General features: G+C 29.7%; 1 protein-coding gene across 1 annotated transcript in view; it reads right to left on the bottom strand.

Annotated features, from left to right (window-relative positions):
• Positions 1-14,958, bottom strand: part of LOC106679362 (death-associated protein kinase 3) — a 265,743-nt gene extending 250,785 nt beyond the window's left edge. Inside the window, 1 exon segment of the mRNA XM_067051495.1 lies at positions 14,755-14,958. Coding sequence (XP_066907596.1) covers positions 14,755-14,888 — 134 coding nt within the window. The 5' untranslated portion in view covers positions 14,889-14,958.
• Positions 14,959-15,318: the final 360 nt, after the last annotated feature.

Here is a 15,318-nt window from a genome sequence, read left to right as displayed (position 1 = left end):
CATTTCCTTTATCCTTCTGTTTGTATATATTTTAAGAGCGATTTTATTTATTTTTATGAACTTTTTTTCTTTCATTTATTTATTTATTTTTCATTCTTATTTTACTTTATGTTTGTATGAATGTTATCATTCATCACTCTTACCTATTATCCACATACATTGTGGCAGATTGTAAAAACTATCAATAAACAAAGTTTAAAAAAAAAAAAAAATATCAACATTATATCTTCTGGTTGAATATTTATTTTGTTAAACCTTTCTGTACAAATGTCTATCTAAAACTCGTCTTATCTATTACTTAGGTCGTTTTGCCATTTAAAAAAATTTTAAAAAATCTACATGACTGTGTTATGAACCACAACACTGTCTCATTACTGTAGATATCTTAACTATTCGACACCTTCAATACGATGTGAGTTCTTGTACATTTCTTTTCTTAGTTTTCGGATTTCTTTATTATCTTATCAAGTTTCCCAATATTATTGAACCACACTCGTGTACCTATGTTCTACTAATTCTACACATTGCTCAACGGATTAGAGAAGTGTATAGTCAGTCGTGAATACACTTTGCACTTTCTCTTTCGACGAATAACCAGTTGATTTATTTATCATGCATCTTAATATTTTTTTCATATTTTGTCTTTTTTTTGGGGCTATTTAAATAGAAAACTACTGGGAAACATGTGTTTCTTAAAAAATTGCTGTGGCATAATCTTCTCTTATTATCTTAGCTAATAAACTTTCATGTCAAATTCAGAGGGGACAACCTAGTTTATAGGGTTAATATTTTTGTTGGACGAATTCGGCGTAAATTTCGATTTACAGAAAAGAAGTAGGACCACACAGCAGAGAGACCTAGATGGGGGGTCGGAAGTGATAAGGGCTTGGAGTAAACACCGGATGTGTTATCTAGGACTATTTTAGTCTTCCCTTTGGCGGTACCAGTGCCTACTGTACACCACTGCCTTGTGTATATTTACAACCAGCTGTCTATTTCCTTCCGAAGGCTCGATTAACTGTCTTCAAAAGCGAAGGTAAGAAAATATAAAAGATTGTATTTTATTTTATATAGAGAGAAAATTCTTCTATTCATTTAACCAAAATGTTCTGAATATAATTGTACGTTTCGGGCGTAATACGATAGGATTTCAATGATAATAATTAAGTAATTGAGCATTATGTTGAATAATTAATAAAATATAATGGAAGTAAGTGCCGACCGGAGCAGCAACTGGAACGACCATGGCCTCATTCTGTGACCGGCTTCTTGTCCAATGGGATCCATCCCTCCTACTACAAGAACTCGATTCTCCCGATCGATTTTCTTAATAAGCGATCCCTTCTTATCGATTATTGTCTTTCTTTCGAGTCACGTTCAACGGCTCAGTCTCTTCAATCGGAAATTTAATCGATTTATTCTATCATAATAGCTAACAGAATAACCATTATTAAAAGATAATTGTCTTAGATTACAAACATTTGATAGTAAAATTGTAATTATACACAAAGCACCATAAAAAAAAAGAATTTTAGCCGATTAATCGATTTTTATTTTATTTTATTACCTTATATATTTATTTATTCTTAGTTAATTAAATAGGAAAAATAGACATCGAATGTGGTGCACTTTTTGCCTCTAATAGCAATAAATAACCGAGAGGTCCAATACAGCCTGACATAGATTTATATATAAATTCATCCACATTCATAAAAACTATTATATTCGGAAATTAATATTTTCTATTAGGCGAGAAGTTAGAAAAAAAATTAGAATCAAAACTAATTTAATTTAAGGCTACTCACTTATCTAGTTAAAAACTTGATCAAATTATCGATATGGGGGAAGATACGGAATTCAGCTTTGGGGCTCCGGCAAACCATCCAATTCCTCCTGAATCCAATCCTTACAATCTATAATCCTCCCTAAAATCCTTGATGCTCCTTCATACGTCATAAATAAACACATCCATAAAGGCCTCAAGATCCCATTCGTTGCAGCCTGTATTTAGCCCAAAATAAATATACCCCCTTTCATTTCAATATCCTTACCCATTAGCTTTTAATCTCTCATCCTTAACAATCCCTGATAATCCTTCAAGGCGTCTGAAAAGAAGATGGCCACGGTATTTTATAATTTAAAGGAATAATTGAAGTACCACCCAATGATTATTATGAGTTCTGAAAAATTCATCATATTTACTTATTGTATGGTATTTGTTTATTTTTTTTTTTTTATTAAATAACTAAATTATTTTTGTAGTAAATTTTAATAAATAACAAAACATTAACAAACAACATTTTTTCAATAGCATTGTTCATTAATTAATATAAACTTTAAAACAAAACTACGAAAGTTGAAGCAAGAAAGTTTCACAAATGCTAATGCCACATGTTTCTGTGTCAATGTCAAAGAGCCGAGATCTATTTGATAGCTGAAGAGAGGAATCTTCTCTCATGATGTCATACTCAGTTAGTCATAGCATATTATACAGTGACAGTCATCCGCCATTTTCTTATTCATTGTCAACCATTTCGAAATAGTAGGGGCATTCATGATATGTTAAATGTAAAATGTTTCACCGTGTTAAATGTTATAAGTATAGGGCAGCCCAACTTAAATTTATGTTGAATGCATAAGAGCTCCTAGCGGATTTTTTGAGCAACTTGTTTTATAACCTTTCCTTCCAAAACTTCATGTTATTGTTTACTTCAAAGTTTTGATAATATATTACAACTAATATAAAAATAATTTATTACAACATGAAAAGTAGAAGTTGTGTGAAAGTTCGTCCATTGCGGAAACTTCTAACTTGTGAGGAAGAGAATCAAGATGTGCTGACAACTGTCATTACACTATTATTATTGTCATCCATTGCTTTATTAGTTATAAAAACATCCAAAACAATACTACACATTTAAAACACAAACTATGAGCAAGTAACCTGACACAACAAACAAACTGTTGACCAGCTCAGCTGGTCTGTCGCGTGACGTCATTCTCCATTTAACAGACTATCAACCAGGGATATTTCTCCATTTAACATTAGTTTTACCGTTTAACACGCTTTAACATGTTAAACTAAAGATCATGAATAACCCTAACATAAATATTCTTAGATATCTACATAAAAGTTAAATAAAGTCTAGTTATAAAATTGCATAATTTATTTATATTCTGGCTAAGGGTTTGAGGATTGGTTCAACCATAACATTGATGTTTTTTTCATGGATGTGATAGGTCTGCTAATGACGTCACTTAACAGATATGCCTAGCTCCACACAACCTTTTCTTTTATCGTTTTGATTGGTCAGTATCTCATAGTTAGTGTTGTTATTGTTTCGGACGTTTTTAAATAATAATAAAGTGATGAGGAGAAAGGAAACAAGGAACAAGTGAGGTTGAGGAAGCTATTGGAGATTTTATTGTCTCCTAAAGATTTTTTTTTTTTAATAATTTATTTATTGTTATTTACAACTGTATACACATATATACAACAAGTAAATTTGCTATAGGTGACATAGTGACATGATAAAAACATGTGGAGAATCTACCCACTGATAGAACTCCAATAACATTTCTAGAGGAGAAGATCTCTAGGCCATCTTCTTTTCAGACTCCTAGGAGGATTATTAGGTAATGAAGGAGAAGTCAGGTTAGAAACAAGTGGATTTGGGTGGTTGAGAAGTACATATGGATACATATGGAACATTGAGGTCCTGATGGATGACTTGATTTGTGACAAAGTAAGGAGCATTAAGGATTTTACGAAGGATTTTGGACTGTAAGGATTAAGGAATTTGATGGTTTAGTGGAGGCTCAAAACTCCTTATGTCCAGATACTCCTAAAGATTACAAGGTTATAAAGCAAGTTGCCTAAAAAATCTGCTAGGAGTTCCTCTCTGCATTTATATAAATATTAGATATTATCAAATATGTTAGCATTATTATTATTAAAATAAATTAATTAATGATGTTATGTTCAGCTGGTTTTGTAGGAGTATTGCCGAGTTAGATTTCACTCAACAAAACTTTAGGAAGGTCGCTGAGTGCTGGAATCAAGTTCCAGATTACTTAGGTGCTTCACAACTTCTCTGCTTAATGACCCCTTACAAGAACTGGAAGAGACGATTGTTCTCAGGACAGTAATTTACACCAAGCCCTAATTTACACTAAGCAGTAATTTACTAGAGAACTTCAGCAGCTCAGACTCCATATTTAAGATTTATTTATCCACTACTTTAGATACATTTAGCATTGGTACTGGAAGATATCGCCAGGAGATAATCAAACCGTTATCCAGGATTACTATCACTGATCTCCTCAGGAAGTTTCGGAGTCAACAACCCCGACCTCAGTGTCAGAAGTAACTGTTTTGCGTTACAGGGTCATTGTTAGTAATCATTACTGCGAGCAATTACATTAACATTCTAATTTATTAAAAAGTATGGAATTTAATTTTAAATAATCAAACACTAAGAATAAAAAAAAAAAAGAAAAAGAAAACTAGGCTAAAGAATCTATTGTAGATATAAAATAATGATATAATTCCAATTTCATATAAAATCACTAAATTACTTTGTTTTTATTTTCGATAATGTTGAAATCGATCAATTATAAAATGTAACATCCCCCTATAAAAAATTGAGGAATTACTTTTTAAATATGTATAACCCATTTTAGACTGTAGCTGCTATTCGAAAATTAGTTAAATCCGCATTAATAGCATTTTCGAAATTATTAGGACAGATTCCCACCTTCTTTTATCTTTTCTAATAGTTTTGTGAACAGTTTGGGAATGTCTCGGGAGATGAATAGTTTTCATTCTTCTTCTGGGACATTCTAGATGATTATTTCAAAAATAATGGAAATACTAATGAATAATTGGACTAATATAAGTGAAGATACAAGAACAATTTTTTGACAATTGTTATTTACTTATTTAGCGGTTTAATTTTAATCTTTGTATGCATGAGTTAGTGTTTTTTTAATATTAATAGATTGTAAAAGGGGACGACCATGTTGGGTCTTATGTATGCATTTTTATATATTTAGAATTTTTATATTTTTGACTTGAATTCTTTTTTATGTGTATAGAAAAAGGAGAGACAATTTTTAGAATTGAAATTATGGAAAAATTAAACACATTTAATAATAGATAAAAATAATAAAAAGGAAATAAAATCATGTATGACTTTAGTACATAATGCCTTTTGAGCTCTGCTCTACCCCTCACACGGGGGGGGGGGGGATAGAGTGGGCTCAGGAATCCTCAGGTCGATTGTGTAAATATTGTATGTATTATTTTATCATTATGTTATTTTATTTATTTATTTTTCATACAAATAGTTTGATTATGTTCATTCTTTTGTTTGTATATATTTTAAGAGTTTTTTTTATTTATTTATTTTTTTTTTATTCATTTATTTATTTTATTTTATTTTAGTGTATATGAGATCATCACTATTACCTATTTTCCACAACTGTGTGGCAGATTGTAATATCTATCAATAAATAAAAAGTATTATTTTTAAAAAAAAGTACATAATGCTGAAATTTTTATAATGTAATAATTTAAAAAAAATTACATGTTATTTTTTTTTTATTCTATGGCACTAAAAAAGCCGATTTTTATTTTCTATTACATTATTTTAAAGGCACTTCCAGAATAAATGAAAATTATTATTATGCTATTCACTGATGTAAAAGGATCCTATAATGTTGATAGAAGATTCGTGATAAAATATAAAAAAATATGTAGACAACCTATGTTTCTATTTTTTTAATCATTTTATAATATCTGTTAATTTTACTGTTTATTAATAATTATCTTAATGCTTAACTAATAGAATAATAAAAGATTGTTAATTAGATAAGCTTCGATCGATGGAACGACAGTTACTATCACACACACAGCGACTGTTGCTAGTTGCCTGGCGAACCCAACAGCCTTGGCGTTAAGGTCGCGCATTCCAGTGGGACCAGTTCCTAGAACGATTTGTCGCGTCACAATCGGTGGTTGTGAACCCTTGGATGTGGAACCCAGGTACACCCTGGGAGTCGTTGGCAAGTCCTCTTTTTGCCTCTGTGGTCAGTGGTTATTGGCGGCTTTTGTTGTACCGGAGAGTGTAGCCTACAATTTGAAACGCCAATATGGGAGAGCTATGTATTCATTTCGAGAAATTGAGTGTTCTAGAGGTTAATGACATGGAATCTTCGGCTTAAGTATACATCTGAACAGAAATTTAAAAATTAAATTACAATAACGAGAACCAATACGTAGACTTTAATTACACAGCAATAATAATAAAAATGTTTATTCTAAAATAATTATTTTTAGATTTTTTATATTTATTTAGTCATTATTTTTCAATCAAATTATTAACTGCACTACTAAATTTGAATATGATTATTTAATTATTAAAAATTTAGAAACTAAAAAAACTGATTACAATTAAGATTTAAATTTATAGTAAATAAGTTAATGAAAAAAAAAATAGAGAGAATAATATGAGCAGTCAGCAAAAAATACACAAATAAACAAAAAACTTATTTAGTTGTGCCTACGTTTCGAACTCAATTTCACTTTGATCTGTTCGACTTGACTTCACAGGGCTGGTAAAAACAAAACAATATAACAAACTTAATTAAGAGACCAGAAAACAAAAATAAATAACGAACCTAGAAATATACAAAACAATAAATTAAAAGAAACATAATTAATGGTGCGGAAGAAAGATTAAATGATGAGTAATAGAATAAAAATAGTAATTGATACATAAAAATAATGAAAAACAATTTTAAAACAAAATAATGAAATGAAAGAAAACGATATATATGATACAATGGGCAAGAGAGAAAACGGTATATATGTTACAATGGAAGCTATACAAAAATATAGATGAGCATAAAATAATAGGCTGAAGAAATATACAGAGTCCAGAAAAGTGAATAAGGAAGGAACAAGGGAAAAGAGATATGGGAGAGTGGGGAAACAAAGAAATATTTAAAAAATACAGAAAGAACTTATGACTCAAACGAAAAGTGATAGGGACAAATTCATCCGCCAGATGGCAGATCTGTGAGTAAAAAAACATAAATCATAAATATTATTTATGTTTTAATAATTCCTGTTTAAATTCAATGAATTATTTCATCTCCATCGTATTCAAGAACTAGGAATTATACCTTTTTGATCCCAGAGATTCTTAAATAAGGATAAATATTTGAGAAAAGAAAATATAGGGAAAAATAAAATAAAGTAAGATCAGAGTGGCATTATACGTTTCCGTGAGCAGATCATCCCGGTAACCATTATACAATAAAGTTATTTGGACAGATATGTGATCTATTCTACTAAGAAGTAGACGGGAGGATTGTGTAGAATTCTGATGAAGGCAGAGACTGTTGGGTTCGGTATCAACAGTAATAACCCCTAAAAAATCATAAGAGGAAAGCAAAATACGAAAGTGAGGGGGTAAATCATGAGATTTGTTTTCTTCAGAAGATGATTGACTAGGAATAATATAAACATTTTAAAAGCTTTAAATAGACGGTTAACTGTGAAAGTGCCAGGTGAAAAGGAAAGGCTGAAATTTCGAGACAACTATCTACCTTACTCAAATAGGAAGAACCAATCACGGAATCGTGGGATATTGCCGGGGTAGCGATCGACACGTACATCTCGTGTACCCCGAGGTTCCTCTACTTCGGGGAAGAAGAAAGAACGCCCAGAACAAGCCCCGGGGTGATCACTTTCCCTCCAAGCACCTGCAAAAATGACCGTCAGGTAGATCCTCTCGATAGCTTTTATTAGCAAGGAGGAAGGCGTTTTCCAACGAGACGGTTAGATCGGGAGACCGGTCTCCGACGGTTATCTCCCAAAGATGGAAGTCAGCTTCTCAATTAGAAAGGCTAATGATAGAAAGATTGGACTATCTAAAAACATGATCATCTTTCAAAAGATTGTATGGAAATTAATGTTTTAATATCATTATAAAAAATTATTCCCTCATTGACAATATGATGTTACCCTTTATTTTTCCATGGCCTAGTTAATAAAAAAATATGCGATAATATCCAGTAGAGTGAATGTGACTCTCCAATCGGCTTTAGTTACAGATGTACAGCCTGGATGGATTTCCTGGATGGTACCAGAACTATCACTCTCAGTTGATAGCAGAACTTTATTCTAATAGGCCTGACGAAGCCCTACAAAGTGGGGCAAAACGTAAGTTAACAATAAATAGTTTTCTTTTACTATTTTGATAGCTTTATTGACCGCTACCCGGACTATCTTCCTCCAATATTATCATTCACAAAATACAATAATAATAAATGATAAAAAAAAAAAATTTGGTAAAGTACAATTCTGTTATGGACAGAAAGAAATGTTTTATTTAGCCATACTGCCTAAATACATTTAGTTGCCAAAATGCACATCATACCAATCGATCGCATATATTTACATAATATAACAACAAAATATTTTTTTCCCTAACTTTATCCTTTTGCAATCAATACTCGTCAAACTAAATACAAACATCTCAATAACTCAGACTTAACATCAGCTCGTTATGTTCCATGAGTATACTTATTTTTTTTTTGTAAGGAATAAAATAATAAATAATAATAAGTAATAATAAATTTATATAAATAGGTAATAATCTAAAACAATAATAAGTTTAACAGGTTACTTTGGACGGGGGGGGTGTGACAGTTCCAGTTATTAAAAGGTTACAGGTAACCTGGTTGGAACCGGTTCCCTCCGGTAAAGAGGTTACTGGAGCCAGGAGTGGGGGGGGGAAAAGGAAATTGCCACTTTGTCGCCTAATTGCTAACTGCGGCTTTTAACTAAATTCCCGTAGCGTCTTCATTTCCCATTTCTGTCTAATGTTTAAACAGTTTATTTCCCCTTCGGGATTCGTATCACAACATATGAATATATATGAAGGAATAAAATTTTATATATTTAAATTTTTTTTTAGGTTCTTGAGAATCAGTCTATAAGACAACTATATATGATGTAAATGGAAAAATGTATGTTAAATGAAAAAATATTTCCTTCTTTTAGCATGTTAAAACGATATAGTATTTAACATCTAGTCTGTTACTAGGTCTATCAAATAGAGAATGACGTCACACAACAGGCCAGCTGAGCTCGTCACCCTTTGTTTGTTGTGTTAGGTTACTTGCTCGTAGTTTGGGTTTTGATTGTGATAGTATTGTTTTGGATTTTTTAAACTAATAAAGCAATGGATGACAATAATAATAATGTAATGACAGTAGTCAATTAACTCATCTTGATTCTCTTCCTCACAAGTTAGAAGATCAACAAGGCACTAAGTGGCCCAACTCTCAAACTTCTACTTTTCACTTTCTTTAGGCAGGTTGTTATAAATTACTTTAATTAAAACATAGAAGTAAACAATTACATGAAGTTTTGGAAGGAAAATTAATAAAACAAGCTGCTCAAAAATCCGCTAGGAGCTCTTATGCAGTTAACTTTTAACAGGGCTACTCACAATCCTATACTTATATAACACTAACACAGTAAGACATTATACATTTAACACATCATAAATACCCTTAATATATATATACTTTTTTAATTGTTCACATAGTATACATAATAAATTAAAGTTTATTAAATTTAGATAACAAGATAAGAAAAAGGGCCCATTACATTCCTAATATGCAATGACAACAGCATTGCAGAGATAAGATATAATTTTCGATTTTAAAAGTTCTAACTTTTACGTTGAAATTTGTTACAATATATATATTTCAATGGGTTACTTCACAGTGGTGCTATACACATTTTCACTAATTTTATGCAATATAAATTTAAACATTCTTTCTTCCGAGAAAAGTAAAATTTTCCATTCATTTTTTGACTTGATTTAGATTTTATAGCTGTTCAGTAAAAAAATTAATTTAATAGTTTTAATTTTCCAGGAAGAAAGAAATTTAATTTTATTATTCATAAAACTAGTGGAAATGTACTTTGTACCACCGTGAAGTAAGTCATCGATATTTCAAAATATTTTAAATCTATAATCAAAAAATAATTTTCATTTTCTTAATTAGGAATATATATTTCTATTTCTTGGTTTGTTTGAGTTTAAATGTATTAAAACTTCAGAATGAATCAACAACGCCGAATGGTAGTATAAATTATAAATGTTTAGAAAATAGTTCTATAAAAAAAAAAAAAAATCAATAAATAAAAAAAGGAAATTTATATTATACGTAAAAAATAATAAATAAATATATATCGAAAAATAGTTAGAATATAAAATAAATTGGCCAATGAAAATATTTCGAAAATAACATACAAATTTAGATGAGGCACAATTTATAATTATAATCCAAGCAAACGACTTATAACGAAATTTAGTAAGCTACAAAGCTAAGTTTTAAAATTTGGCTTCTAGATCCTTATAATATTAAAATAAAAAAAAAAATTATAATTTAAATAACGAATTGAATACTTTTTGTTATTTTTTAACGAATTTAGATTTTAATACTTCTTGTTTTTCTTAGGAGGATTCTTATTTTATTTTACTTGATACTTTATTTTCGAATACCTTAAGGCATAGTTCTTTAAATGCTAGCAGTCATGTTTAGCTCCCATACAAACAGCATAAAGAATAATAATCTTCTTAAATGTATTAATTTATTTTAGTGAACTTTTATAATAGTAATATGTTTTATTACTTAGGGATAATTTCATACAGATAAAAATTATAATTTTTTTTATTTTAATAAATTTATTATTATCAATGAAACTGGTTATTTTTATTTTATATAATGCGTTATTAAAAAATAATTTACACTTTCAAATAGATGTTTTTTGAAAGACTGACCATAGATTTTATATATTATATTATGTATATTTTTTGAAGATTTTTATCAATGACAACACCAGAGGGTGACGCTATCTGGTGAAAAGGAACTGATGTAGGCTCTTATCTTAGGAAGGTGACAACCGGACGTCTCCATGTCCTACAAAAATCTTCTTAGTAGAACACGTCAATGAATCAAATTGTAGGTTTAGTCATGTCTTAGGGGGATTTCTAGGTTTATCTTGTTGGGTTCTAGCATTGAGCGATCAGTAGAAATACCTGTACCGAAGAGTTTCAAAGGATTGGGTTTCAATTTTTTTTTTTTATGTTTATAAACAAAGAAAATGTTTATGTATTTATTTTTATTTATTAAAAAATTTTAATCATAAACCATTCATTTTCGGGGAGCAGTTAAAAAATAAGGTTTAAGAATAAATAAGAGGTTTCATCTACTGAATAAATTTAAACGATGACCTATCTGATGAATACGGTCATAAAAAGAATCAAATATTATAAGGATAGCATCAATAATATTAAACAACATACATGAACATGAGAATGGCTGAGAAGAGCCCAAAACGTAGAAGATTTGAAAAAAAAAAACATTGGAAATATCAAAGTGTTATAATTTTATCTGGAACTTATAATATCAGTTTTTATGTAATATTACATTCTGAATTAAAAAGAAAAAAAAAGCATTCTACCTAAATTTTTGGCTTTATATAAGAATGAAAATGAAAAAGGAACTGAATATGAAGATGGTTGGATGTGCGGTAAAAAAAGAAAACAAAAAATAGTTTTAAATAAGTAAAATAAGAAATAGTTGATAATAAAATAATTAGTTTATAATTAACTAATAAATAGTTGAAATCTATTGTTTGTATTGGAAGAGGTTATTCAGTCGTCCTATATTTTTCAATCTGACAGCCTTGACGAAGCTCTGCAAAGTGGGGCAAAACGTTAGTTAACAAATAATTTTATTTTACTTTTTTGATTTTTTTTTTATCGTACCCTTGACCATCTCCTTCTAATAATTTTTGATGTTCTTTAAAAAACATAAAATACCATTTAATATTTGTTATAGGTTTTTTTGTATAAAAAAAAAAATTGTAAAATGGAATTATAATTATTTTTTTAATATTCAATTAATAAATTAATCAAGTTTTTAAACCGTTTTATTGATCTCTTTCAGAACGTTTGATAATTAAAAACGATTTTTTTTTTTTTTTTTTTTTTTTTTTTATGACAAGGATAAATCAACTGTTACAAAAAAAAAATTCACATAAAATTTAAAAGTTTTAAAAAATCAATTTTACAGGTACAATTGAAGCCGTCTTGATCGAAAACAAAAAGTTTAGTAAAATTAATGATTTTGTGACTATTATTAAAACCAAAAGTTTGTTTTATTATCTAAAGATATTTTTATTTATTACTCATCTTAAATATTTAATATAATCATATATTTTGTTTTATATTATATTTTAATTTTTCACCAAATATGTGAATTAAATTAATATTATAGTTATTTTCTATTATACAATGGATTAACCGGTTAATGGGAAATTTCGATCTAGACTAAGACAGATAAGCTTGACGTATTTAAAAAGTATTAAATTAAGATTAATAATTAATAAATAAAGTGAATAATTAATAATATAAAAAATCACAAACTGACATATTATATACATTTAAACCTAGAAATCACAGCGGACCTAAGACAGGTAGGAATGCTCCCAGCAGGTTTCTGCATGCAGACAATGACGTCACCGAGGAAATTCTTTAAATCTTTCTTTGTTGATGACCACTGGATGCCGGAGCGTGTCAAATAATCTAAACACCTCTTTGCTATTGTTCTAAACCTCTTAGGAATGTCATTAAAAATTATCACCTATCGATTCTTCTTAGAAATCGATGTTCTTACACTCATTCTTTTGAATAATAAATTACTTTTAGCGGTGGGAGGAGAGGGGGGAGTTCAATCAGAATTATTTAAGCTAAAATGAATCCTTTTTTTTTTTTTTTTTAAATCAGGTAGTAGTCAAATTAGCTATTAATAATTTAAAAAAATACACTACTTCAAATTAATATAAAATTATTTTAAAAACCTATGCGCACAACTCAAAAAATACATATCGGATATAAGAATATATATTGGCACATATTCGAAAAAAAAATTATCTTTGTATTATTGTACATAGTCTAGATTGTACATATTGATAACCATACTAGCTTTAGGACAGTCCATAGATGCACAATAGTAGAGAGAGAAACCCCTACCAACGGTAATATCTTAGAAACACGTCCATTTCATAATAAAAAATCAAAATTTTATTTTTTGTCAGATGTGCCATTCTTCGAACAAAGCAATGGTTTCAAAATTACTTTAAGCAAGTGACAATAGCTAACTTAAAATTTTCTAGACTAATTTAAATAAATTTCAATATGAAATTACTAAGAATATTTTGTATATAAATATATAAAAAATAGATTAATAATAAAAGTTTTACTAAAAAAATTATAATTCAAGTTAAATATAAAATCGCTTGTATTATTACTTTTATAATTAGGAACAGAAAAGTTACTAGAAGTAATAATAAGGGAATATGACAGATAGAATATAATTTGGCAAACTTTTTTTTTAAAATATAAAATTACCACCAATCGTTAGTAATTAGTCAGTCAAAAACAGCTCGTTTTTGTATTTGAATTGTGCTTGTAGATATAAACAAAAAGCAAGTTTTAAAGTTTTATGTACGTTAATAAGTGAATTAATATCTTTAATTATTGATGTAACATTACAGTTTAACGTAAGTTAAAACAATACAAAACCCAAGTTAGCAAAATTTGCAAATCATATCACTTCGGATTTATGCCAAAGATATTTCCTAATCAAGCTAGTTACATATAGAATTTAAATGTATCTATATAGTGTATTCATATATGTTATATATATATATATATGTATGTAAGTATCTCCTATTTTACAAACATGACGTGGACTTGCCAAATATTTTTGATAATATCACATTGGAAGTCTAAATATTAAATTCATTGACATTTCAACATTAAATAAAAATACTGGTTTATATGAAATACAATATATTTTAAAGAATCACAGAATTATAATTGATCAGCAATTATGATTCTCATGTAGACAGAGTTGGCCAAAAATTAGTAGCCATAAAACTGCAGCTAATATGGATACAATGTATTTTTATTAATGTTTTGCATTAAATTTTTCCTCAACTTTGGATATTGTGATGTCACTAGATAAGGTGTAATTAGGTATTTCGATCTATGCAATTCAATGATTAACGTCGCGTACTCTCTACTGAGTCTATCCAAATACTGTTTCCCTCAATTTTTCTCAGATACCGGCCTCAAAAGTCTAAAGAATACAATTTTTTTAATATTGACCAGTAGTTTTACCATGAACACACCAGGAAGATTGTCATCATGGTTTTCCTTAACGCATCCTAAGAAAAGTGCATACGACGTGCATTGTAAATGGTTCATCCTCATAATGACATTTCAGCATTAAGTAAAAATACCGGTTTGTGACTGAATAGAAAGTATTAAAAAGAATATCAACTGAGGTATCTCTGTTGATATATAATTGTACTTTGCATGTATCCTTTCAGGTATGTTATATATAAATATATCAGAACGTTTGGTGATTAACATTATGTTGTTCTGGCTAAAAAATATGGTGTAATCTATGCGGTAAAGTCAATCAAGAATATCTTTCTCTATTCCTTTCTGTTATTATTATTATTTATTTTTTTTTTTTTTGCAGTTACTGATCTATTCAAAGTTTTAATAATAATTCTACATAATTACTAGACCCCCTAGAAGTAAGTCTTTATGATTTTTATAGCGTATCATAAGAGAATTATATACGACGTACCTTGCAAATGGTTCATCCTCAATCCAGAAGTACTTGCCGATGGGCTCGGCAGACACCATCCTCTGCAGAAGATCCTTACTGAGGCTCAAGAAGCCCCCACTCACGGGGCTGACACCGCTAGCGACTCCCCGCATTCCGAACGCACTCTCACATACCACGATCACTGACTTCACCCTAACCCTCTCAGGCAGGCACTGACGGACTCTCCATCCCCTCCCGCTCTCCCGGTGTCCCATCCCCTCCAACGGGGAAATTCCCCTCGGGACGCAGGGATAATTTCCCGCTCAGACGACCAGTGACCGTCCTTGAGCTCGGGCCTCTCACCGCCTGTTTGTTTACTGCCATTCCTTCGCGCGATCTCGCAGTTTCGCAACCTCAGCAGCTCTGTACATGTTGTTTGATTTGAACGATGGCGCATTGTGCTTAAGCATGTTAAATATGTTTTAAAACTAATTCACAACGTTTAATGATAATCAAGGCCCGGATTTTTAAGCAATTACATATTTTTTTAAACAGTAAATGAAATATTTACAAATCAGATCATTTAGGCGCACTTAGTCAAAT

Source organism: Halyomorpha halys, unplaced genomic scaffold (assembly GCF_000696795.3).
Source record: "Halyomorpha halys isolate HHAL.00 unplaced genomic scaffold, Hhal_1.1 Scaffold197.1, whole genome shotgun sequence".
Classification (NCBI taxonomy): Eukaryota; Metazoa; Arthropoda; class Insecta; order Hemiptera; family Pentatomidae; genus Halyomorpha; species Halyomorpha halys.
This window is presented reverse-complemented; position numbering and strand designations above follow the sequence as displayed.